The sequence below is a fragment of the Labrus bergylta genome, chromosome 1, assembly GCF_963930695.1.
Source record: "Labrus bergylta chromosome 1, fLabBer1.1, whole genome shotgun sequence".
Taxonomy (NCBI): Eukaryota; Metazoa; Chordata; class Actinopteri; order Labriformes; family Labridae; genus Labrus; species Labrus bergylta.
In genome coordinates this window covers 8,086,645-8,106,502 of record NC_089195.1, presented here as the reverse complement: position 1 = coordinate 8,106,502, position 19,858 = coordinate 8,086,645, and the positions used below count along the sequence as shown (strand labels likewise).

Genomic DNA, 19,858 nt, shown 5'->3' with positions numbered 1-19,858 from the left:
AAGCGTGTAAGCCTCATGATGTATCTGCTTTGTCTGTTGGTCCTCCTCTGTGTGTGTGTGTGTGTGTGTGTGTGTGTGTGTGTGTGTGTGTGTGTGTGTGTGTGTGTGTGTGTGTGTGTGTGTGTGTGTGTGTGTGTGTGTGTGTGTGTGTGTGTGTGTGTGTGTGTGTGTGAAGGAAGGGTGGTGTGTGTGCTGAGTCAAGAGTGACCGTAACAGGTGGAAATAGAAACAAATCACACATTTTCAGATGACTGATATTTAGAGATACACAAAAGGAGACATGCTGCTTACATAACAAACACAAATGGATACCATGATGGGGAAGAATGCCAAATCTCACAGCATACATCGCATTACATGCTCTTATGCTGATACACTCAGTTTACAAACGCTGTCACACACGTGCAAGCTCGTTCAGGCAGGAAACTCAAGCTGCACTGATATCCCCCGGAGATAGTGTTGAGATGTCATGTCCGCCTTGATTCCCTGAGCTCAATTAAGAGCAACAATAATCACCTGTGCTGTAGCAATCAGCCACAAGTGAATGAGAACCCCAAATCAGGTCTCCCATAAAGGGAAGGAGAGGTAATTTCTCAGTTTGCTCTCCACATTACAAAACCTGTTGTATGACCTATTGTTTGAGTAAATGAGTTTAGTGATTATGTTTGTTTATGATGCAGAGGCAGACTTGATTTATTGTTTAATTGATACATCCTCTGTTTACTGAGCCTGTTTAGAATTATTGAACATTATTTTGTTAACGAGGCAAATCAATAATTGTCATATTTTGTCTCCGAAACAGGAAAAACCACTTGACAAATGTGGAATCATTCTCGCTGCCTTCATTCCCATGCCTCAACTCAACTTTTGATGTCAATGAGCTTTAAAGTTTTTACATTTAGGGTTACACCTAAAACAGGTTTGAGTTTTTAATGGAAGTCCAAGTCAAGTCTCTTGTGGTTTTGTTAAAAAAAAAAAAAAAAAAAAAATGTATCTCTAGGAATAAGAGGGGGGGCTTTAGATGGATTTAACACGTCTCAGGATAAAAGGGAAATGCTGCTACATAATTATGCATGCAGTTCCAACTGTAAGAGTCAGAGTATGACCAAAGACTGAATGAGTCATGGAAACATTACTTCCTGAGGTGCACTTTTGAAGCCAATTGCTGGCGGTTGCCATATTGGAGATGCTGGTTGCAGCTTGCAGTCAAATTGTTCAATCATGTGACCATTGTCAACAACCAATAAAAGCGGTCTCAGTACCCCAAACAGGAAGCTGCAAACTAGTAAACATGGCGGTACAGGCGAAGGAATGTGTGGTTCTCCTGGACTATGGAAAAAGAGGAGAAACCTACATCTTTCCTTCTCCACTTTAATATGTTACAAAGGGGAGGAGGAGCAGCTAAGGAGGATTCCTCTGTCTTTGTAAACTCTTGCTCTGTGACTTCAAACTCTGCGAGTTGCGGACACTTAGTCTTTGGATGTGAGAGGGCTTTTAAAAGTCTTCTAGTGTACAGACAGCAGTGAGTGTGAGACTTTTGGTTTGTGTTGATTTTGGCGAGCCCTTTGGACAAATCTCTAGCTCTAATGGCTTTGCTGATTCATCCTGTGCTGTGTTAGCAGTTATTTTTCAACAAAAAAATCTCATCCTGCTTTCTTCAAACTGTACATATTTCCCTTTAAGGTGTTAACAAAAAAGGCTGTTTCTGCAGCATGCTGTCAATCAATTCATCTGACACCTTCCCTGCTGCAGCAGTGTCAAGGATAAAAAACAGCAATATTGAAACAATCAATCTCTTCACTGATGGTCTTGCTTGCTTTATATCTATATAAATGTATGTCTGTTTCATAATCCTTAAAAAGCCCCTAACAGTAGCTTTAAGCTGGTCTCTCCCTCTGCTCTGCCATTGCCAGCACTACCCCACATCAGAATTGCCTTCTTTCAACCCCATCACCATTACAGCATCCATCTGCAGGCTCCACTGGGAGTTGAAGATAGTATCTCAAACTTCTGCATGTAAAACAATCTGTGAGGAGTGATGAGGTTGGATCCAAGAGGCCAAACTGTTTCATTATACTTATGAAAATTATCTTGTATTTTGCCGCAGCAGTAAACTTTCCAAACCATCAGAAACTTGAATTGTCTGAAACAATGTATGAACTCAGAGATGTAGCGTACATGTCATGACATTGTACATGTCGTACAAAACATTTCAAGAGAAAAAAAAGACAAAAAGTTATCCGAGGTCGTTCCAACAGTTTCCATTTCTGAACAAAGAGGAGAAGCAGAAAAGGATTACTGCATTATCAATGTACATGCACTGACAAGGTGACAATTTATCATGAAGAAAGTGACAGTGTTCATTCAAAGATCCATTTATTTCCTCTTTTCTGGCTTCACTTTCACTTTGTGCGATAATGAACACTTGATTTTAACACAGGGCAAAGATGTACGGCCTTTTATGAAAGCTAAAGTGGATCAAAAGATAAACAGTTTATCTATTTGGCTCTAATAACAATTCTCCATCCCACTGATCAGGCTGATGCAGAGACTAGCATGCCATGGGGAGTCTAATGTTGCACAACAGATTTCAGTTATGTCAAGGACAATATAGATGGTGTGCTTATAGTAAGATCAAACCACTTAGTGTGGCTTGTTTTTTCTGAACCTTCCTTGTTACACCGATACAGCAGGGATAGTGTCTGTCCTGACTCGCCAGCCGTGCTGCTAACATTTACTAGCTCTTAGTGTTGATAAAGTACGGCTGTGTCCAACATCCTAATGTTCTGCCAGTACTGTCTAAGGAGCGAGCAGTAGATCAGGTACGAGGATGCTCGACTTGTTGTATTTAATATGCAGCGTCTGCAAAAAAGAGACTGAAGTACTTCTGGAACCGCCAAGTACCCAAGCTTACATCGTACAGCCAAAAAAAGTGGAACAACAGCTGACCACCACAAACGGCATCACTCACAATCTGCAGCCAAATTTTTTTTTATTATACCCTTTATTAATCCCTGAGGGAAACTGTGGTTTACACTCTGTTATTGAGAGACATGCTTCTCATACACAGGCCAAAAATACAGAGATGCACAAACAGGACCTGTGGACATTCATTAGTGGAGAGATGTCAGAGTGGGGCTACTACACAGGGAGCATGCCAGAGCTGTTGGGGGTCTGGTGCCTTGCTCAAGGTCACCTCGACAGTACTCGTGAAGTGACCTGGCACCTCTCCAGCTACCAGACCAGCTTCCATATAATGGTCTGCTTTGGGACTTGAACCTGAACCCTCCGGTTTCCAACAAAAGTCCCTTTGGACTGAGCTACTGCCGCCCTTTAAAAAAATTCTGAACAAAGAATTAAAACAACAAGATCCATCGTCGGCATCACCAGACCTGCTCCCGCTTTTTTGGCTTTGGATTAAAGACCACATAATTCTTTCACTGTCAAGTTTGTGATAAATAACTAGTAAACTGGTTTAACCCCACAATTTATTTTCATATGAAAGTATTTTGAAAGTTAGGCATTAATAGATACTTATTTCAGTTTTGCCTCTGTGTATTTACATTATTGCAAACAGCTGATAAAACATAAAAAATATAAAAGCTAAGTTATCAGAACACAGAGTTGGAAAATCAATTCTACATCGAATCCTGACCCCAAGAATCGAAACTGAATCAAATCAAGATCAGCAGACCCAAACATCGAGGTTTCTTAAATGGAAGAAACGAGCTCCGGGACGAGTGATGAACAAGGATAAAAAAAGTATTTTTTTCTCTTTCATATGATTAGTCTTGGTTCATCTCGAGAGGTCCCAACAGTGTTCACAGAGCTGGTATTCAGTGCATTCCTAGAGTTTGAGTTAAGGGTGTAGCTGGATCAGAGGGTCAGAACATATTGAACCAGGATGTCCGGGTAATCAAGTGGTTTACAAACCAGGCTACTACAATTTCACCAGTGTGATTGAAGCCATTAACCTTTGTAGTGTTTTTAATGAATTTCACTCATATAGCCTTTCTCTTAATACAGTCAGAAACATTCAATGCTGTTGATTTGTTTTTAATACCACAACATTAAACCTGTGAACCAATAGTTTATAAAAAACCTTTTCTAAACCATCTTGAATAATTAACCATGGTTAAACTTTTTCTCTGCATATTGACGACTGGATTTATTACGCCGCAGGCTTCAAATGGACGTTTGCAAATGGTAAATGGGCTTGAGCTTGTACAGCACTTTTCTTCTCTTCTGACTACATGAAATGCTTTTACAATGCAGGTCACACCTACACTTTTACACCTCACTCACACACTGATGGCAGAGGCTGCTATGTCAAGTGTCCATCAGTTTTAATGAATCCATAGAACAGGAGCAGGAGGTTTAAGTGTGTTGCCCAAGGACACATCGACATGTTGCTGCAGGAGCTGCGGATCGAACCCTCTGGTTAAGAGATGACCGACTCCACCATTTAAATGTGTTTTGATGCTTGCATTTTAATCATGTATTCAAGAAATGTCTTCCTGAAGAATATCGGTGAATTGATGATCATACTTCAACATGCTGGCCAGATTGTTTTAGCCTCCACACAAGAAAAGATTTTCAAAATGGGGAAGACTCCACACATGGTGACAAATAATACCAGATCTAACGGGTTTTAGTGTGTGGAGATTCACAACATGACCAACACAACACATCACATAATTAAAGACTCCATTCACAAACAACCAGAGTCCTGACTTTCAAAACTGGAAATATAAATCTCTAAACTGAGGATGTGTCCGAAATCTCTCCTTATCCATTATATAGTGGACAAGCCATTTTGTAGTTCTGTCCAGAATTCTGAATGAGTATGCTCATACCCTATATAGTCCACTCAATGTTTCCCACAATGCATTGTGAAAAGTAGTTTACAACCGATGGTCACTACCCGAGCACAATAATACATAACCATGATGTTTTGTGGTTCAAAAGATTTTTAAGAGTGGAGAGTGACGTTTGACTCGACTACACTATCACTCGGCTGCAGGAGCTGGGGTTCCAACACCTGTCCTGTCCTGTTAAGAGAAGTCAGTACCACTGATCCACAGCTGCCCACTTCTGCTTTGACCAATCCTAAACTTACAAAATACTAATATCAATAAAAAGATGAATAAATATCATTTTTTCTGCAACTGAAGTCATTTTGTCCTAGACTCTCATGTCAACTGTGACGATATTTAGACTTCATTTTAATTGATGATCGTTCCTATGGTAAGCCCACAACTCTTTCAAACAACTAATGTCCTTTAAATAAACACTTAAATACTTTATTTACCTGAGCCACTAGCCAATCTTTACTTTATTAGTTGCTATCTTTTTAAGTAAAAATGGTTCCCTTCCATTTATTCTCTCATTCTTATTATTAACTTAGCATTAGTATTCTTACCTCCAACAACTAATACTTTATTGAACCCTTAAAGCTCAAAACAAATGTGACAAATACTCATTGTTGTTCCTTTTGCTCGGAAAGTATTTGTGACAATCCAATGCCGATTGGTCCTTGAGCATCTCATCGAATACACAACACATTCACAAAGTCTGCAAAGAGAGAGAGAGAGACCACTGGACTATCTTCAGGTAGACTCACTTCTAGAGATAGATTAAATAAAAGGCTTCTAATAAATCACAGCACATCACGTAACTAAACCATATTCAGCCAGGAAAAGCAGAAACCGGTTTTAACCGTCATGAATGTAGCGAGGAAGAGTCAAGACACATAGAACAACCAACGGCAGATCATAAAAGACCAGCATCTCCACAGCTCAGCAGCTTCAATCAGAAACCATCACCTCCTGCAACAAGCTAATAAACAGAATAAACTTCAGCTTTGTAGACAAGCTCATCAGACTTTATGAAATTATTAAATCAGAATTGGACATTTTAAGCAGAAACTCTTATCTATAAGAGACCTTCCGACATCCACCCAGATTTGATCGCAAACAAGCAACCTCCATAAAACACAAACTTCCAGCTACAGTGGAAAGCCCATTGGGTAAATAAATAAATAAATAAATAAATAAATAAATAAATAAATAAATATATCCATATATATATGGATATATATATATTTATTTTACACATTGTATATTGCTGTAGGCCTAATTGTGGCTGCACATATGACCTTAATATATTTGTGACTATTTTGCAACAGGTCACACATTACCGCTTCTAGGAAAATAGCTGTTACAATTATTATAGCTTGATATAAGTCATCATGACACACACACACACACACACACACACACACACGCACAACACACACACACACACACACACACACACACACACACACACACACACACACACACACACACACACACACACACCTGTCTGATTATTCCATTTATGCCACTTATTCTCTCTTTCCTTTCTCTCACTCTCTCTCTCTCTCTCTCTCTCTCTCTCCCTCACCCTCTCACATACACACACTCTGCCCCCTCTCTCTTGCTTTTTGTCTTGCTCTCTCTCTCTCTCTCAATAAATCTCACTAAAGAAACAGCCGAGCTGTGGAGACGTGTGGGAAGAAAGTTGTGAAGGAGAGGGTCGCTGCTTCTGACACATTCTGCTCAGCACCACGGACAGAGAAGGATTTGGAGCTCGGACAGCAGCTTTCCATCGATATGGGAGAACTGTTGAGGAATCCGAGGAGTTTGGTATTTACTACATTCAATTTGACCACACTGGGATTTGGATCTTTTTTTCCTGCTTGCCAAGTAAGCTCGTTTATGTCTAACAATCTTTTAACCTATGCGAGATGTAAAAAATGTAGCTTTTCATGAAAGTTCAGTGAGTCATTACGCAAAGAGTCAAGACACAGCAGAATTGTGTAAATCAGTGTAGTGATGAAAGATACAACAGAAAACTCAAAGTACTTGGTCTTTTTCGATTCTCAGCAGCTTAACTTTACATACATTTCAATATTTCACAGTCTTTTTTTTTTACAGTTCGAGGCTCATAAACTGTCAGCTGCCAACGACATTCCCGCTTTACGCACGACACAGTGGGTGATAGTGCCCGGACATAATGGCAGAGTAATAAGCGTTATTTAAAGCACTGCAGAGATGACAATGATTATTCACCTTTAGTCGTGACGAACACTTACAGTTTCTTGTGCGAAATTACGAACATCACTTGTAAGAAACTTGACAGAGTGATGATACATGGAAAAGATATTATTTCACGTTGCGTGAGGAGACGACTCATGTGCGAGAGAGTACCGGGAGCCTAATTCATCTCAACATGTTCTCAGTTGTAGCCGGAGCGAATTATTGAGTTCAGCATCTGAAACTCCCTCTCCAGAGTTCACAAACAGGACGCTGCTTCCAAAGCTACAGGTCACAGATGTGTAGTCCCGATTTCTTCTGATATTTCTGTGTGTGGAGTCTATTGAATCTCATCTTTCTGCTGCTGAAAAAACATGCTCAAGCACGGCAGAAGTGAACTCTCTCCTCTGAATTTATGAAGAAGACGGAAAAATATTTTCTTTCTGGACACTGTTTGCTCCATCTCCCTTTCTACAACCCACAATGGAGTCTTTAGACCAAAGCTACTGGGTCCCCTTTCCCTCAGACCTCAACTCTACCTTTGAAGCTACTCCCTCATCCTTCCTCCTCTCCTCCTCTCGCCTCTTTAACATCTCCTCCAACATGTCCACGCAGAGTGTTCCCTTCGAGGGCAGCAGCACTCTGTTGACAGCAGTCATCTCCTTCACAGTCTTTATTGTGGGTCTGATAGGCAACACTCTGGCCATCTACGTTGTGCTGTGCTACACCAAGATGAAGACTGTCACCAACATCTACATCCTGAACCTGGCTGTGGCAGATGAGCTCTACATCCTCGGGCTGCCCTTCCTCACCACACAGAACGTTCTCTCCTATTGGCCGTTCGGCTCCTTCCTCTGCCGTGTGGTGATGACGGCTGACTCTATGAACCAGTTCACGTCTATTTTCTGCCTGACTGTCATGTCGATCGACCGTTACCTGGCTGTGGTTCATCCGATCCGCAGCACCAAGTGGAGACACCCCCGCGTGGCCAAGGTGGTGAGCGCAGCAGTGTGGGCCGTGTCCTTTGTTGTGGTCCTGCCTGTGGTCATCTTCTCTGATGTTCAGGTATAAACTTCAGCCCTTCACCACGCCTATCCTTTAAGTCAAAGTCAGACCATACAGTATACACAAACATTTTCCAGTGTCGATGATAAACCTTACTTTTTTATACTTTCCTACAAACAATGAGCTGAAGAATTTGCTTAGAAGCCACAAAAGGATACTTACACTTGATTGAGGCTTATATCCACAGAACTTATGACCACCACTGTCTGCTCCGTACCACAATCACTGTTTTTTTGGGCGAGCAATGAACTAAAAAATGAACAATTACATCAATGTCAGGTCACCTAATGCAGTCATCTAATATAAAATCTATTTGCTTCTGTAAACGTAAAGAGAAGAAGAATGATATCATGTCACTACACTGCATCAGTGAGGGTGACTCAGTTGTAGAGTCAGTCGTCTCTCAGCCTAAAGGTCGGTGGTTCGATCCCTAGCTCCTGCAGGCACACGTCTAATGTGTGTGAATGGATTAGTTAATACTGATGGACACTTTATGTAGCAGCCTCTGCCATCAGTGTGTGCCCTCGATGCAATGCGAATTACATAACTTCTACTTAGGGAAACAATATTTTGACACAGACTATTGATTTGGATATGATTTATTTCTTCCAATACACAAAGAGTCTGTTGGGAATCTACACTTAGAGCTATACGTCCACAGTTACAGTTAACGTGAATTTAGCTAACTTAGCTGTTATTACTTGAGACCAGATAAAAAAAAGTCACTAATATCACTGTGGGAGTATTTCCATTTCCTTTTCCAATGTTCAGTATTTAAAACACCGCTGTATCCCATAGAGTGTCTTGTTTACTTCATGCCATCATCAGTTTTGTAGCTTTCTCTGTCATAGCATACAGCTGTTTTCTTCTTGCCACTGTTTTTGTCTTCTTCTATTTCCCACAGTAATCAAATCATTTTAACCGACCTTCTTTCCACTGACTGATAAGATTACAGTCAGTCTGGGATTTTACCTGTGTCCTTAGCAACCACCTACTCTTCATAGCATCGGTCTGCTACCAAGGAATGGTAGATTGTTGCTCTGTGTGATTGATTATAATCAATAACTGAACACAGCCTGTAATAATGTGAAAATAACAGTGGAGCTTGTAGGGAGAACTAAACAGTTAATGGTACATTGTCAGCTTGAAATACATACCAGTGAGTTTCACCTCAGGCTTGTATAAATGTGTTCAAGTTCATGGAGGATCTTTTTTTATTGTAGCCTACGAGGGATGTAGCTTTTTTTAGAGGTAGGATGAGATAGCAGAATGATTGAAATATTTCTTCGCATTTCATAACAGAAAGACTTCCATACTGTGTGGGAAGAACTGCAATTGGTTATTTCACTAACCTTCCTCCAGTGCCAATCCAGGCAATTACCTGGTTCCCCTGTGCAGGCGCCGACACTGGGTGTCAATGTTAGTTTCACTGAGGTGAGAAAGTCGTACCGTTGCTGAGCCAGCATCGGTGGTAGTAACAGAGGTGTAAACGCAGTATAAAGGCACCACTGTAAAGGTCACAGTCAGCAGGGCAGAACAACGATGTGTGTGTGTGTGTGTGTGTGTGTGTGTGTGTGTGTGTGTGAGAGGCTTATGCTATTTGTTTACACGTCAAGCATCTTGTGCTTCTGCAACACCGAAACACTGTAATAGCACATGCTTGGACATCAAGATAAAATCATAATTGGATTTAAGGACCAACAGCGTATGGTGACGGCAGAGTTTTTCTAATGCGCTGCAGTCAATTCTTGCTGTAAAATAAACTTTAGACTGAAAAACAAAAGAAGAAGACTGAGTGGTACGTACAGTGGTTGTGGTTACTGTTTTTTATTTACTGCAATCTGTAGTTTGGAGACACTGAGGAGTTCAGTTCAGAACTACAACAAAAGCTTCTTACATGTGTATTGAAAAAAACAAAGCAATTCAGCTCGTTCTGTAACAGCAGGAAAACTCTTTAAGCTTAAAAAAAAGGAAGAAAAAGAGCTCTAAAAAGCTCACAATTTATGCGAAATAGACTTTGCCCTGGTTTTTAAACACTAATGTGTCTCAACCTGTCTAAAAAAACAATTATGAAAGTCTATCCTCTCCGTGTTTTTATGCCTGCTCCACTGTTCAGATAATGTTTGATCAAACAGGACAACTGGACATTTTCCATTTGAAACATCACAAAGGGCATGTGTGTGACACTCCCACAGCTAGGTGTTTGTTCTGCCCTCTGAGTCTGCCTTCTCACTGTAAACAATGAGGCATGGAGCGAGAGAGCCAGAGCATCATCCCCTACCAGAGAGGGGGCGTGGTCAGACACAGAAACAGCCTGTTCTGAGCAGGGCTGAAATAGTGGGAATCATAGACATGATCAAATACAGGATCAGAGTGGATTAAAACAAGAAACCTCACAGTCTCGGGTTGTTCTGAGATGTATTTAAACTTGTCGAAAAGGACAAAAATATGTGACCTTTAAAGTTTGTTATTCCCTGGTCATCAAACTCAATTTGTTTACCTCCTCATTTTTAAGATTTTTTAAAATCTTCCTCAGATAATGCGTTTTTCTATCATGCTGTTATAATTTTCAATAATAATAACATTTGACTTTAACTTCTTTTAGGACACATTTAACTCCTGCAACATGATCTGGCCTGAGCCAAAGAACGTGTGGTCGACCGCCTTCATCCTCTACACGGCGACAGTGGGCTTCTTTGGACCGCTGCTCATCATCTGCCTCTGCTACCTACTTATCATTGTCAAAGTGTGTATTTGTGTGTGTATGAGGCTTATTTGAAATACGCTCATGTATAAATTCATACTGAGCTCTGCATCTACATTATGATAATTTACATCAGCCTCAACGTCCTCCCCCTCCCTTCCCTCCTCTTCATCATCATCTCCCTTACATTCGCCCTCTTTACCACCAGCCTAATCAGACCCCCCGTTTGTGGTTTCCCTGCAGGTGAAGTCCTCGGGGGCGCGCGCAGGCTTCACCAAACGTCGGCGTTCGGAGCGCAAGGTGACACGGATGGTGGTGGTCATAGTGGTGGTGTTTGTGCTCTGCTGGCTGCCGTTCTTCATCATCAACATGATCAACCTGGTGGTCATCATCCCGGAGTCCAGTGTCACTGCAGGCATCTACTTCTTCGCTGTCATCCTGTCCTACGTTAACTCCTGTGCCAACCCTGTGCTCTACGGGTTTCTGTCGGATAACTTCAAGCAGAGCTTCAGACACGTGAGCTGGATGTTGTCTGGGTATAAAAAAGGCAAAAGTTTGAGAAATATCTTGACATTTGGAAAATACAATGATCTACTTTTAGCAAGGATTGCAGGGAGTGTCAACTCTCATCTTTATTTGGTAAAAATGCCGCCTCATCCCCCGGGCGACTTTTCTTATCCTAACATTGAAAGCAACTGGGAAATAAAAGCCTATTTCTTTCTGAAGACAAAGCACATCTGCATATTTTCAGTCATCAGAATGCATTACCAGCCCTGTAACGCAAACATGTGAGGCCTCCCTGCAGCTATTCTTGAGTGGGCCCTTTTTTTAAATTAACAACCCGGGTGATGAGAGGGAGCGGCGCTCAACAAAGTCATGCAACAGAGAAATAAAACTTTTTCCTATCATTTCACAGGCTGCCATTCTAAAGCACAAAGGAACACACTAGTCTATTATGGAGTTAATTTTAAACAGTTTAAACAACACAACAAACTATTAACTCATGATGTTGGAGCTGTCCATGGTACTCTGGTGTTTAACTTCTCCTCATTGCTCACTGTCGCACAGTGCAGTATTTTATTAAACCTTCATTTAACCAGAACTGATACTGAAATCCTGCACTGTGTGATGATGAATTATGAGGAGTCAAATACCAGAATACCAGTGACAGCTACTGCATCATGACAGTCACAGGATCAGCACCTTGACAGCGACCGTGACAAACTCAGATTTTTAAATTTTTTAAATTGGTTTTCACAAGGAAAGCAACAAAGTTTACATGCATAGTTAATACCCAATCATCTCAGCGACTACTGTTTGCTGCTTCGTTACAGGCTTTTAGGTGAGTAAACGTGCTTTGACCTTTTGTCATACTAATGACCGAACGTCCATTTCACTAACTGTAAACCTAGACTAGCGTGTTCATTTTAGATAGTACAGTACGGCTTGACAGGACACTGTCTCCTGTGCCATACTGTTTCTTAGATATGTTTTTATTTACATTTGTTTACATTTTGAGGGCCTTTCTGTGCTTACGACAGTTATAGGTAGCGTAAGAAAGTTTAATAGCCGTGGCTACATCAGGCACACTTTATAACGGGGAGTGGTGATTTATGAATAGAGTGTGTGCCAAACCTTAAACTGAGCCATCCTCAGTTTCCTTTATGGCAGACACTAATGCACTACTAAATGAGAGCACTTGTTCTGGACATTCTGCGGATAAATCATCCTTGTATTGCTCAGATCACTTCCTGATTAAAACATTTCATCATGAGATTTGAACCTAAGTTCTTTGGGCATAAAAACCCAACGAAGACGGGTGGATTTTCTGGATCTGGTTTTCTCTACATGTTGAAGTTTCAGCTTCCATTTGGGAATGCAGTGATGAACTATGTTCACAGACAATGCTCTTCAGATGTGTTCCTGAGATCATGCAGTGATCACCCATTACTGTTTTTACTGCAGGGCAGTCTGAGGGCACAAAGATCACAGCTAACTAGTATTGGTTTTTGGCAGTCTGGGTGACATGTCAGCTCAGACTGTACGACTGAATCGTTTACATCGCCCGACCAGACCTTGAGATTTATGTGCTCACACTGTACGACCCGATTGTCGGACACGGCCGGAGAGCTCACACTGTATTAATGAATTAAATCGGGGCATCCCTGATGATCGCCGGGCAGATGGGGGACGTTAAGATTGGATCTTTGTACCGCTCACACTACAAGATAATCTGAGCAGATAATCGGGTCCGAGCAGCCTTGAGTCGGGAGTGACCCTGCGATTGTCGGGAAGGAAGAATCAGAGCTCAAATCAGCCCGATAATCCTGCAGTGTGAGCCAGGCTTAACAGTCCTATGTGACCAGTTGTGTAGTAAGGCCTACTTGCTACGTTATATTTCAGAGGTAGCTTCTCACTCTAAGATTGTTGTTGTGTTGTTTTTTTGTAATGCAGGTCCTGTGTGTGAGAAGTATGAGGTGCAATACCAGTGGTGTAGATGATGGAGACCCGAGCGCTCCCCGCACTGAGAAAACCACGGCACACGACTGTGTCATGCTGTCCACTCGTAACCAGGTCTATCATGACCCACAGAGCAGCCAGGTATGTGTGTGTGTGTGTGTGTGTGTGTGTGTGTGTGTGTGTGTGTGTGTGTGTGTGTGTGTGTGTGTGTGTGTGTGTGCATAAAAAAGAAAGAAGAATCCAAGTGATAAAAAAACAGGGACCCATTTATAAATATATCATCTACTTTTTTAAGACTAATGGGAAAATGTGTCTGTCTCTCCAACCCTAAACAAACCCCCAAACAACCCCCAAACAAACACACACACACACACACACAAACACACACACACGCACACACACACACACACACACACACACACACACACACACACACACACACACACACACACACACACACACACACTTCATCAGGCATTATCAGTTCTGATGCATCAGATGTGGCAGGTCTCATAATTAAGAAGAGTCCGACACTTCCGCATTACTCAACACGCAGGTGTGTGTATTTGAGTGTGTGTGTGTGTGTGTGTGTGTGTGTGTGTGTGTGTGTGTGTGTGTGTGTGTGTGTGTGTGTGTGTGTGTGTATTTGAGTGTGTGTGTGTGTGTGTGTGTGTGTGTGTGTGTGTGTGTGTGTGTGTGTGTGTGTGTGTCTGTGTTTGTGAATGAGCAGCTAATTGAAGAAGGATGTTAAATTAAAGCTGCTGTGGAGGTTATGAATAGAGAACTATATAAAGCAGAAAGCAAGAAGTGAAAGACGACCCTCTCTTTGGAGCATGAGGCAGGGCTTGTTATAGGGCCTCTTATGCTCCAGTTAAGAAAAGATATCACCTTTTGAATTAATCGGTGTATCCAAAGGGAAGCAATAAATGACTTTTAGCCTAGATTTATTTATCATGCGCTGCATTGTTTAAAGTCTTTAAAAAAAATAAAACTTGAGAAGTGACTGCATATTCAGATCAAGGCAACACTTAATTTGTCCTTGCTGATTTCTGGAAAATAAACGCTATCATTTTATGGTCCCGGGAAATCCCCCGAGTTGTGTCCGTGAATCCCTTTGTGGTCAGTCTTAGTTTAACTGGACAAAGTAAGTAACAGAGGCATCACTCTGGCTTTCAACAGCTGCATGAGCCTGAAAAAATAAACAGACTTCATTGTAGTTTCCTTCAATTGATGGGTCTTTAGTTTGTCTAAATCAGTGTTTCTCAACTGGTGGGTTGGGACCTAAAGGTTGGCCACAGAGCCATTTTCAGTGGGTCACTAATATGTGCCTGGAAAAAATATTGTATCAAAAAGTCTATGAAGCGATTTTCAAACATGTTTGTTTTGTTTCTTTGTTCTGTCACGTTTTGTTCTGTCTGAGGTCCAAACTGCACAATTTTTCATTGAACACATCTGATTGGTTGAAAAATATCTGAAATTCAGTTTGTGGTTTTTCATGAAGTGGGTCATGAAGTGGGTCATTTGTGGTGGGTCCTGAGGCTCTATGGGCTAGACCAGTTGAACACCACTGGTCTAAATAGCAACATCATGAGGCTGATTTGTAAAAAGTGAAATGCAAGTTTTATCAGGCCCATCTTCAACAAAAGAAGAAAACAACTTTTAAAATACGTCTTTGTTGAACTGAGGTCGGCTCAATCATTTCTGACTTATTCAAGGAAGTCAAGAAATCTAAACACTGATTGGCTTTCGCTTTACATTGTATTTACACTGACCTGTCCAACTGTCTGACTGTTAGCAGCCTTCTGTCTCTGTAGATTGATTTCATGAAACCTGTCCTTACCACATGGTAATAAAAATCACAGGTAAGTTTTTACTGGTTTGGATCATAGACTGTCAATTTTTTTGGATTAGCTGTCATTGCACTGTCATCATTCTTTGTGTGATTTATAAAAATAGAGCTGAATACAAGAAATTGAAAAGTTGTGTTGATGACTTACCTTATCGTCCTAATGTTTTCTGTTGGTCTGCTGGAATATTTTCTAGCAAGAAATCCACCTGCACTACTTATTTTTTTAAATAATCCCAACGCTTGTTCCTTTTTTCTTGTCTCTTCTTTCCTGACTCACCCTCTACTTTTTCTCTTTTTCTAAAGATCTTCCCTCAGCCTTTTGGCTTGCCCAGCTCTCACACAGCTGTCGACCTGCACCGCTCCAACGCTCCTGCATGTCTATCTACCTCTGCTTGTCCTGGAATCGGACACACCACTACAACAGTCACCTCCACAGTAGCATCCATAATGACCTCTGTGATGACCTCGGCTGAATTTCCCACCATCACCGCCCTGACGGCTCCTTCCTCCTCTGCATCCGTAGGTTCACAGCAAGATTAGCAAACTGACATCAGGTGTCTCAGTGAGAGAGAAAAAAACAACCCTGACTTACATGAATGTATAAAAGCACAGAGCTTGAATGGCGGATGTTTTTCTGCTGTTTGAAAATAAGAAATCTATTTCTAGGACTATTCTCGGACACCCACATGGACACTTGCAACACTCATGTTCCATATCTGTAAAACACCTTCACTGTAAACAGCTAATGGTTAAAGAGTAGTTTAATACTCGTTCGTTCCTGATTTGTTCTCCACTAACTATGCCAATTTCTTCACCATTAACAGTAATTGGGAATTGATGTGCAATAGTTACTCGGGAGAATTCAGAACAAACCAGGAACTGTTAACGACTAATTAACCATTTGAAAATGATTAATTTATGGTTAAGTAGTAGTTTGTTCTTCATTCATTCCTCATTTGTTTTCCTGTAATTGTGTGCCATTTTTCCCCATTAAATAAAATCTATACGATATCCACTGAACAAAATGACCTTACTATATGATAGTATATAGTGACATGCACTTCAACATGCTATGTTGAAGTGCTGGCTTCTCTGACAACAATGCAGCAGCCAGTATGTCCTCCGTCTAACTTTAGATTCCAGTCCTGAATGGTCTGTATTTGATTGGACCAGAGAAGGTAGGCGGACTTAGGACACCCACACACTTCGGTTATGAGAGCAGTTATCATGGCAAAACAGTAGGTGTTACAGCGATGGAAGAGGGCAAGAGAACTTCAGATATAACTGATTCCATAGTAAAACAAGTTTACATTTTGGAGATGCTTTTGAAAAATTGTGAGAGGTTAGAATACAGAAAGTTTTCAAGACCAAAGAGCTGGCTAAACACTGAAGCTTCAGTGTCCATGACATGGCAACTCGACTCTAAGGAGGAGGGGCCACGAGGAGACAGCTCTCTACAATGTTTTGAAGTTGGACTGCAGTACCCATTTTAAAAGCTAGGTGTCAGAGATAAATATTGCTCCTTTAACAAATAGAAGTTGTTAATTCTTCATCTGTGGCCTACTAATGGGAAAAAATCCTATTAACTAAAAAACTAAACTAAAAATAACTTTTTTCCTCCCCATCAGCAGTTATTGATTTACCAACGGTTAAGTAATAGTTACTTCCTCTTTTGTTCCCTACCAACAAAACCAACTCCCCCCCCCCCCCCCCCCCCTTTTGATTACATTTTTGGTAATTTCTTGTTGTACCTAATTTGCTCTCTATTAACTATGCCAAATCTTTTTCATCTACAGTTCATGGAAAATTATTATGGAACACATGAGGAATACATGAATATAACCATTAGTTAATCATTAACTATGGGTTAACTAGTGGTTAGTGCCTCATTCATTCCTCATTTGTTCACTACAAACAATGCCAAATTTTCACCTGAAAATCTATGAAACAGCTTCAGTACCTGTTGAACTATCCAACTCTTTTTCAGGCTCCGTTTTTTTCCATTCAGCTACGCAAGTGCCTTTTTTCAGCTGCTCTCAGCCATCATCATGGCTCCTACATCAACATTAAGGAACATTCAATCCTTTCTTCTCAGATCCTGTCTGTCACAAAATACGGCTAAGTACTTTTCAGAACCAAAATTTGGAGCTGTAGAAGATTTTCTACGGCTATCCAAAATCAGAAGTTTATTTTAATAAAACATGCATTACAGGGTTCTTTTGTACACAACAACACTGTGATTTCAGCTAAGTAGGTCAGTTGTTTTTAGATATGAAACTTGCTTACTTAAGCCTTAAGGCTCATATATGCTCGACATCTGATACACATACGGATACAGACGGAGCATGCTGCCTGTACTCTGTGTTCATTTCATCCATATTTCTGCAGGTTTTCTTATAGCTTACAGATACTGACCAAACGTTGCAATACCACCAGAAATCATTGGGACAATGTCTAGCAGTGAAGCCAACAGTTTAAGCAAAACACAACAAAGAAGAACACTATGGAAAAGGCTGAACCTTTTGAGGAACGATTGGCCCAGTTGTTTCGGCAGTATAAACGTTTATATGATGTAACCCTTGAAACACAAGGACAGACAACTACAACAGAACAGCTGGGCGGAGAAGGGACAGGATCTAACTGTCAGTTGGATGGCAGCGGAGGAAAAGACCACTGAGGTCCAGTGAAGACCACGCCCTCTTGTGGATGCATTTTTGAACGTCCATCAGAAACAGAAAGAACACATGGGAGTGTATAGTTAGTGACGGTTATATTGTTCAAAATGTATGCATCTATTTCCATATGTAAAGGAAGCATAAATTAGCCTTTAATCGAACAGCTACACAGCACAATGCAATTATTCTCTATCAACTTTAAATGTGTAATTGGAAACTTTGACTGGTAAATTGTCATGAATGTTGACATCTGTCCGTCTTTGGGGAAAAAGACTGCTGTGCTCAATATGTACACAGTGTGTATTTAAAAAAAAAATCTAGATTGCTCTCAGCTTTGCAGTCACAAAGAATGTGACTCTTTGCTCTCTCAGTGTCTTTCTTCAAACAAGTAGCCAGCATTGAACACAAAACCTCTGAACTCTTTGTACAAATGCTTCTCAAATTGTATATTGATGTATTTGGCATGTCAGCTATGCGTGTGTAGGGGGTTGGTGTGCGTGTGTATACATGTTATGTGATTGTTTTGCACATATTGATGTATTTTCTGTGCAGCAGCTGTGTTGATAAAACGAGGGTTGAACACTGCTTCTTTGTAATTTTGTGATTGTGTGACATATCTTGCTGGGTGTCTTGTTTAGTGTTTAAGAGATCATACTTCTGAACAGACTGGCAGCTCAGCATCTCAGCTGCAGAAGCCTCAATTGCTTTTGGCCTTTGAAATACTATTACTGTCTGCTCTTAACCTTTTGTTATGAAAGGTCCAGTGTCGCTTTGGGGCCAGCGTGAAGAGGATTATATCACAACAACACAGGTTTCTGATTGGCTGGTAAAATGCCCTTCAAAATCATAAAAATGGACACCTCGGAGACATCTCAAATCAACCAGATTGTCCTGTGAACATGGCCATTGCAGCAATACTTGTGTTTTTAGGAATGCCCCTGTTGAACACGAGGTGTTTTCACACCTGTAGCTTGTTTGCTTTTTTGTGATTCAGACGATAAAATTATCCTTTGCTGTTTTGGGCTTTTGGGTCTTTTGTGTCCACACTGCATTATTTTATTATTATTATTATTTTTTTAAAGATCCATTTTTGGGCCCCCCGTGCCCCCAATGGAGAGACAGAACAGTGGACAGAGTCAGAAAGAGAGAGAGTAGGGAATGACATGCGGGAAAGGAGCCACAGGTTGGACTCGAACCCGGGCCGCCCGCTTGGAGGACCACAGCCTCCACACATGGGGCGCGTGCACCAACCACTGCGCCACCAGCGCCTCCACACTGCAATATTTTAAAGCAGGCTAAAGCACTCACCACCGAAGGGCTGTCCCTTCTACGACAGCCTCCTTTTCCTGTTGGTAAGTAAACAAATGCCATGCATACTAGCATACCAACCAAATGAGTCGACTTGGATCAGCAAGGTGGTTAAATATCTCATCAATATAAACGCAGATGAGCATATTTGTCTAATGTTTGACACTACTGAAAAAAATACAGAAGTTAACAAACTTGTGACTCAGGGCATGAACGAGATGGGCTTTCAATGCGCTCTCTCTTTGACCGTGTTACGGTCTAATGTGTGACCCTGTAAAATGGTGACTTTGAGCAGAAGGCCTCTGAAGTTGTTGACAAAAGCTGTTTAAACAAAGCAAGGGACATAAAATAGTAACTTAAATGTGACCCCTAAGTGTAACACATGTTAACATAATACAAATAATGAAAGTTAAATAATTATTATATCTAATTCTAGTGCAGTAATTAAGGTTAGAATATAATGAAAAAAAAGGCATTTTGTATTCTTGCCATGCAATGTTCTTTCACCATCTTCCAGACAATTGTTTACTTCAGAGTACATTGTAAATTTTTATACTTTTATAGGCTACATGTTAATTAATTTAAATTAATAGATAACAGAAAATAACACAAAAACACAAAACTCATCCAAACCAAAGCAAGACAAATCAGAGCAGAACAAACAACAAACAAAACAAAACAAAAAAAGAGATGGGGATATGGGGTAGGGTAGGAAAGG

At 40.8% G+C, this 19,858-nt stretch overlaps 1 protein-coding gene across 1 annotated transcript; it reads left to right on the top strand.

Annotated features, from left to right (window-relative positions):
- The first annotated feature begins 6,591 nt into the window (after nucleotides 1-6,591).
- LOC109985505 (somatostatin-like receptor F_48D10.1) lies at nucleotides 6,592-18,417 on the top strand. The gene is made up of 5 exons (XM_020635861.2): nucleotides 6,592-8,144; nucleotides 10,750-10,890; nucleotides 11,092-11,364; nucleotides 13,303-13,449; nucleotides 15,461-18,417. The coding sequence occupies exons 1-5, from the start codon at nucleotides 7,563-7,565 to the stop codon at nucleotides 15,695-15,697; spliced, it is 1,380 nt and encodes a 459-aa protein (XP_020491517.2). The 5' UTR covers nucleotides 6,592-7,562; the 3' UTR covers nucleotides 15,698-18,417.
- Nucleotides 18,418-19,858: the final 1,441 nt, after the last annotated feature.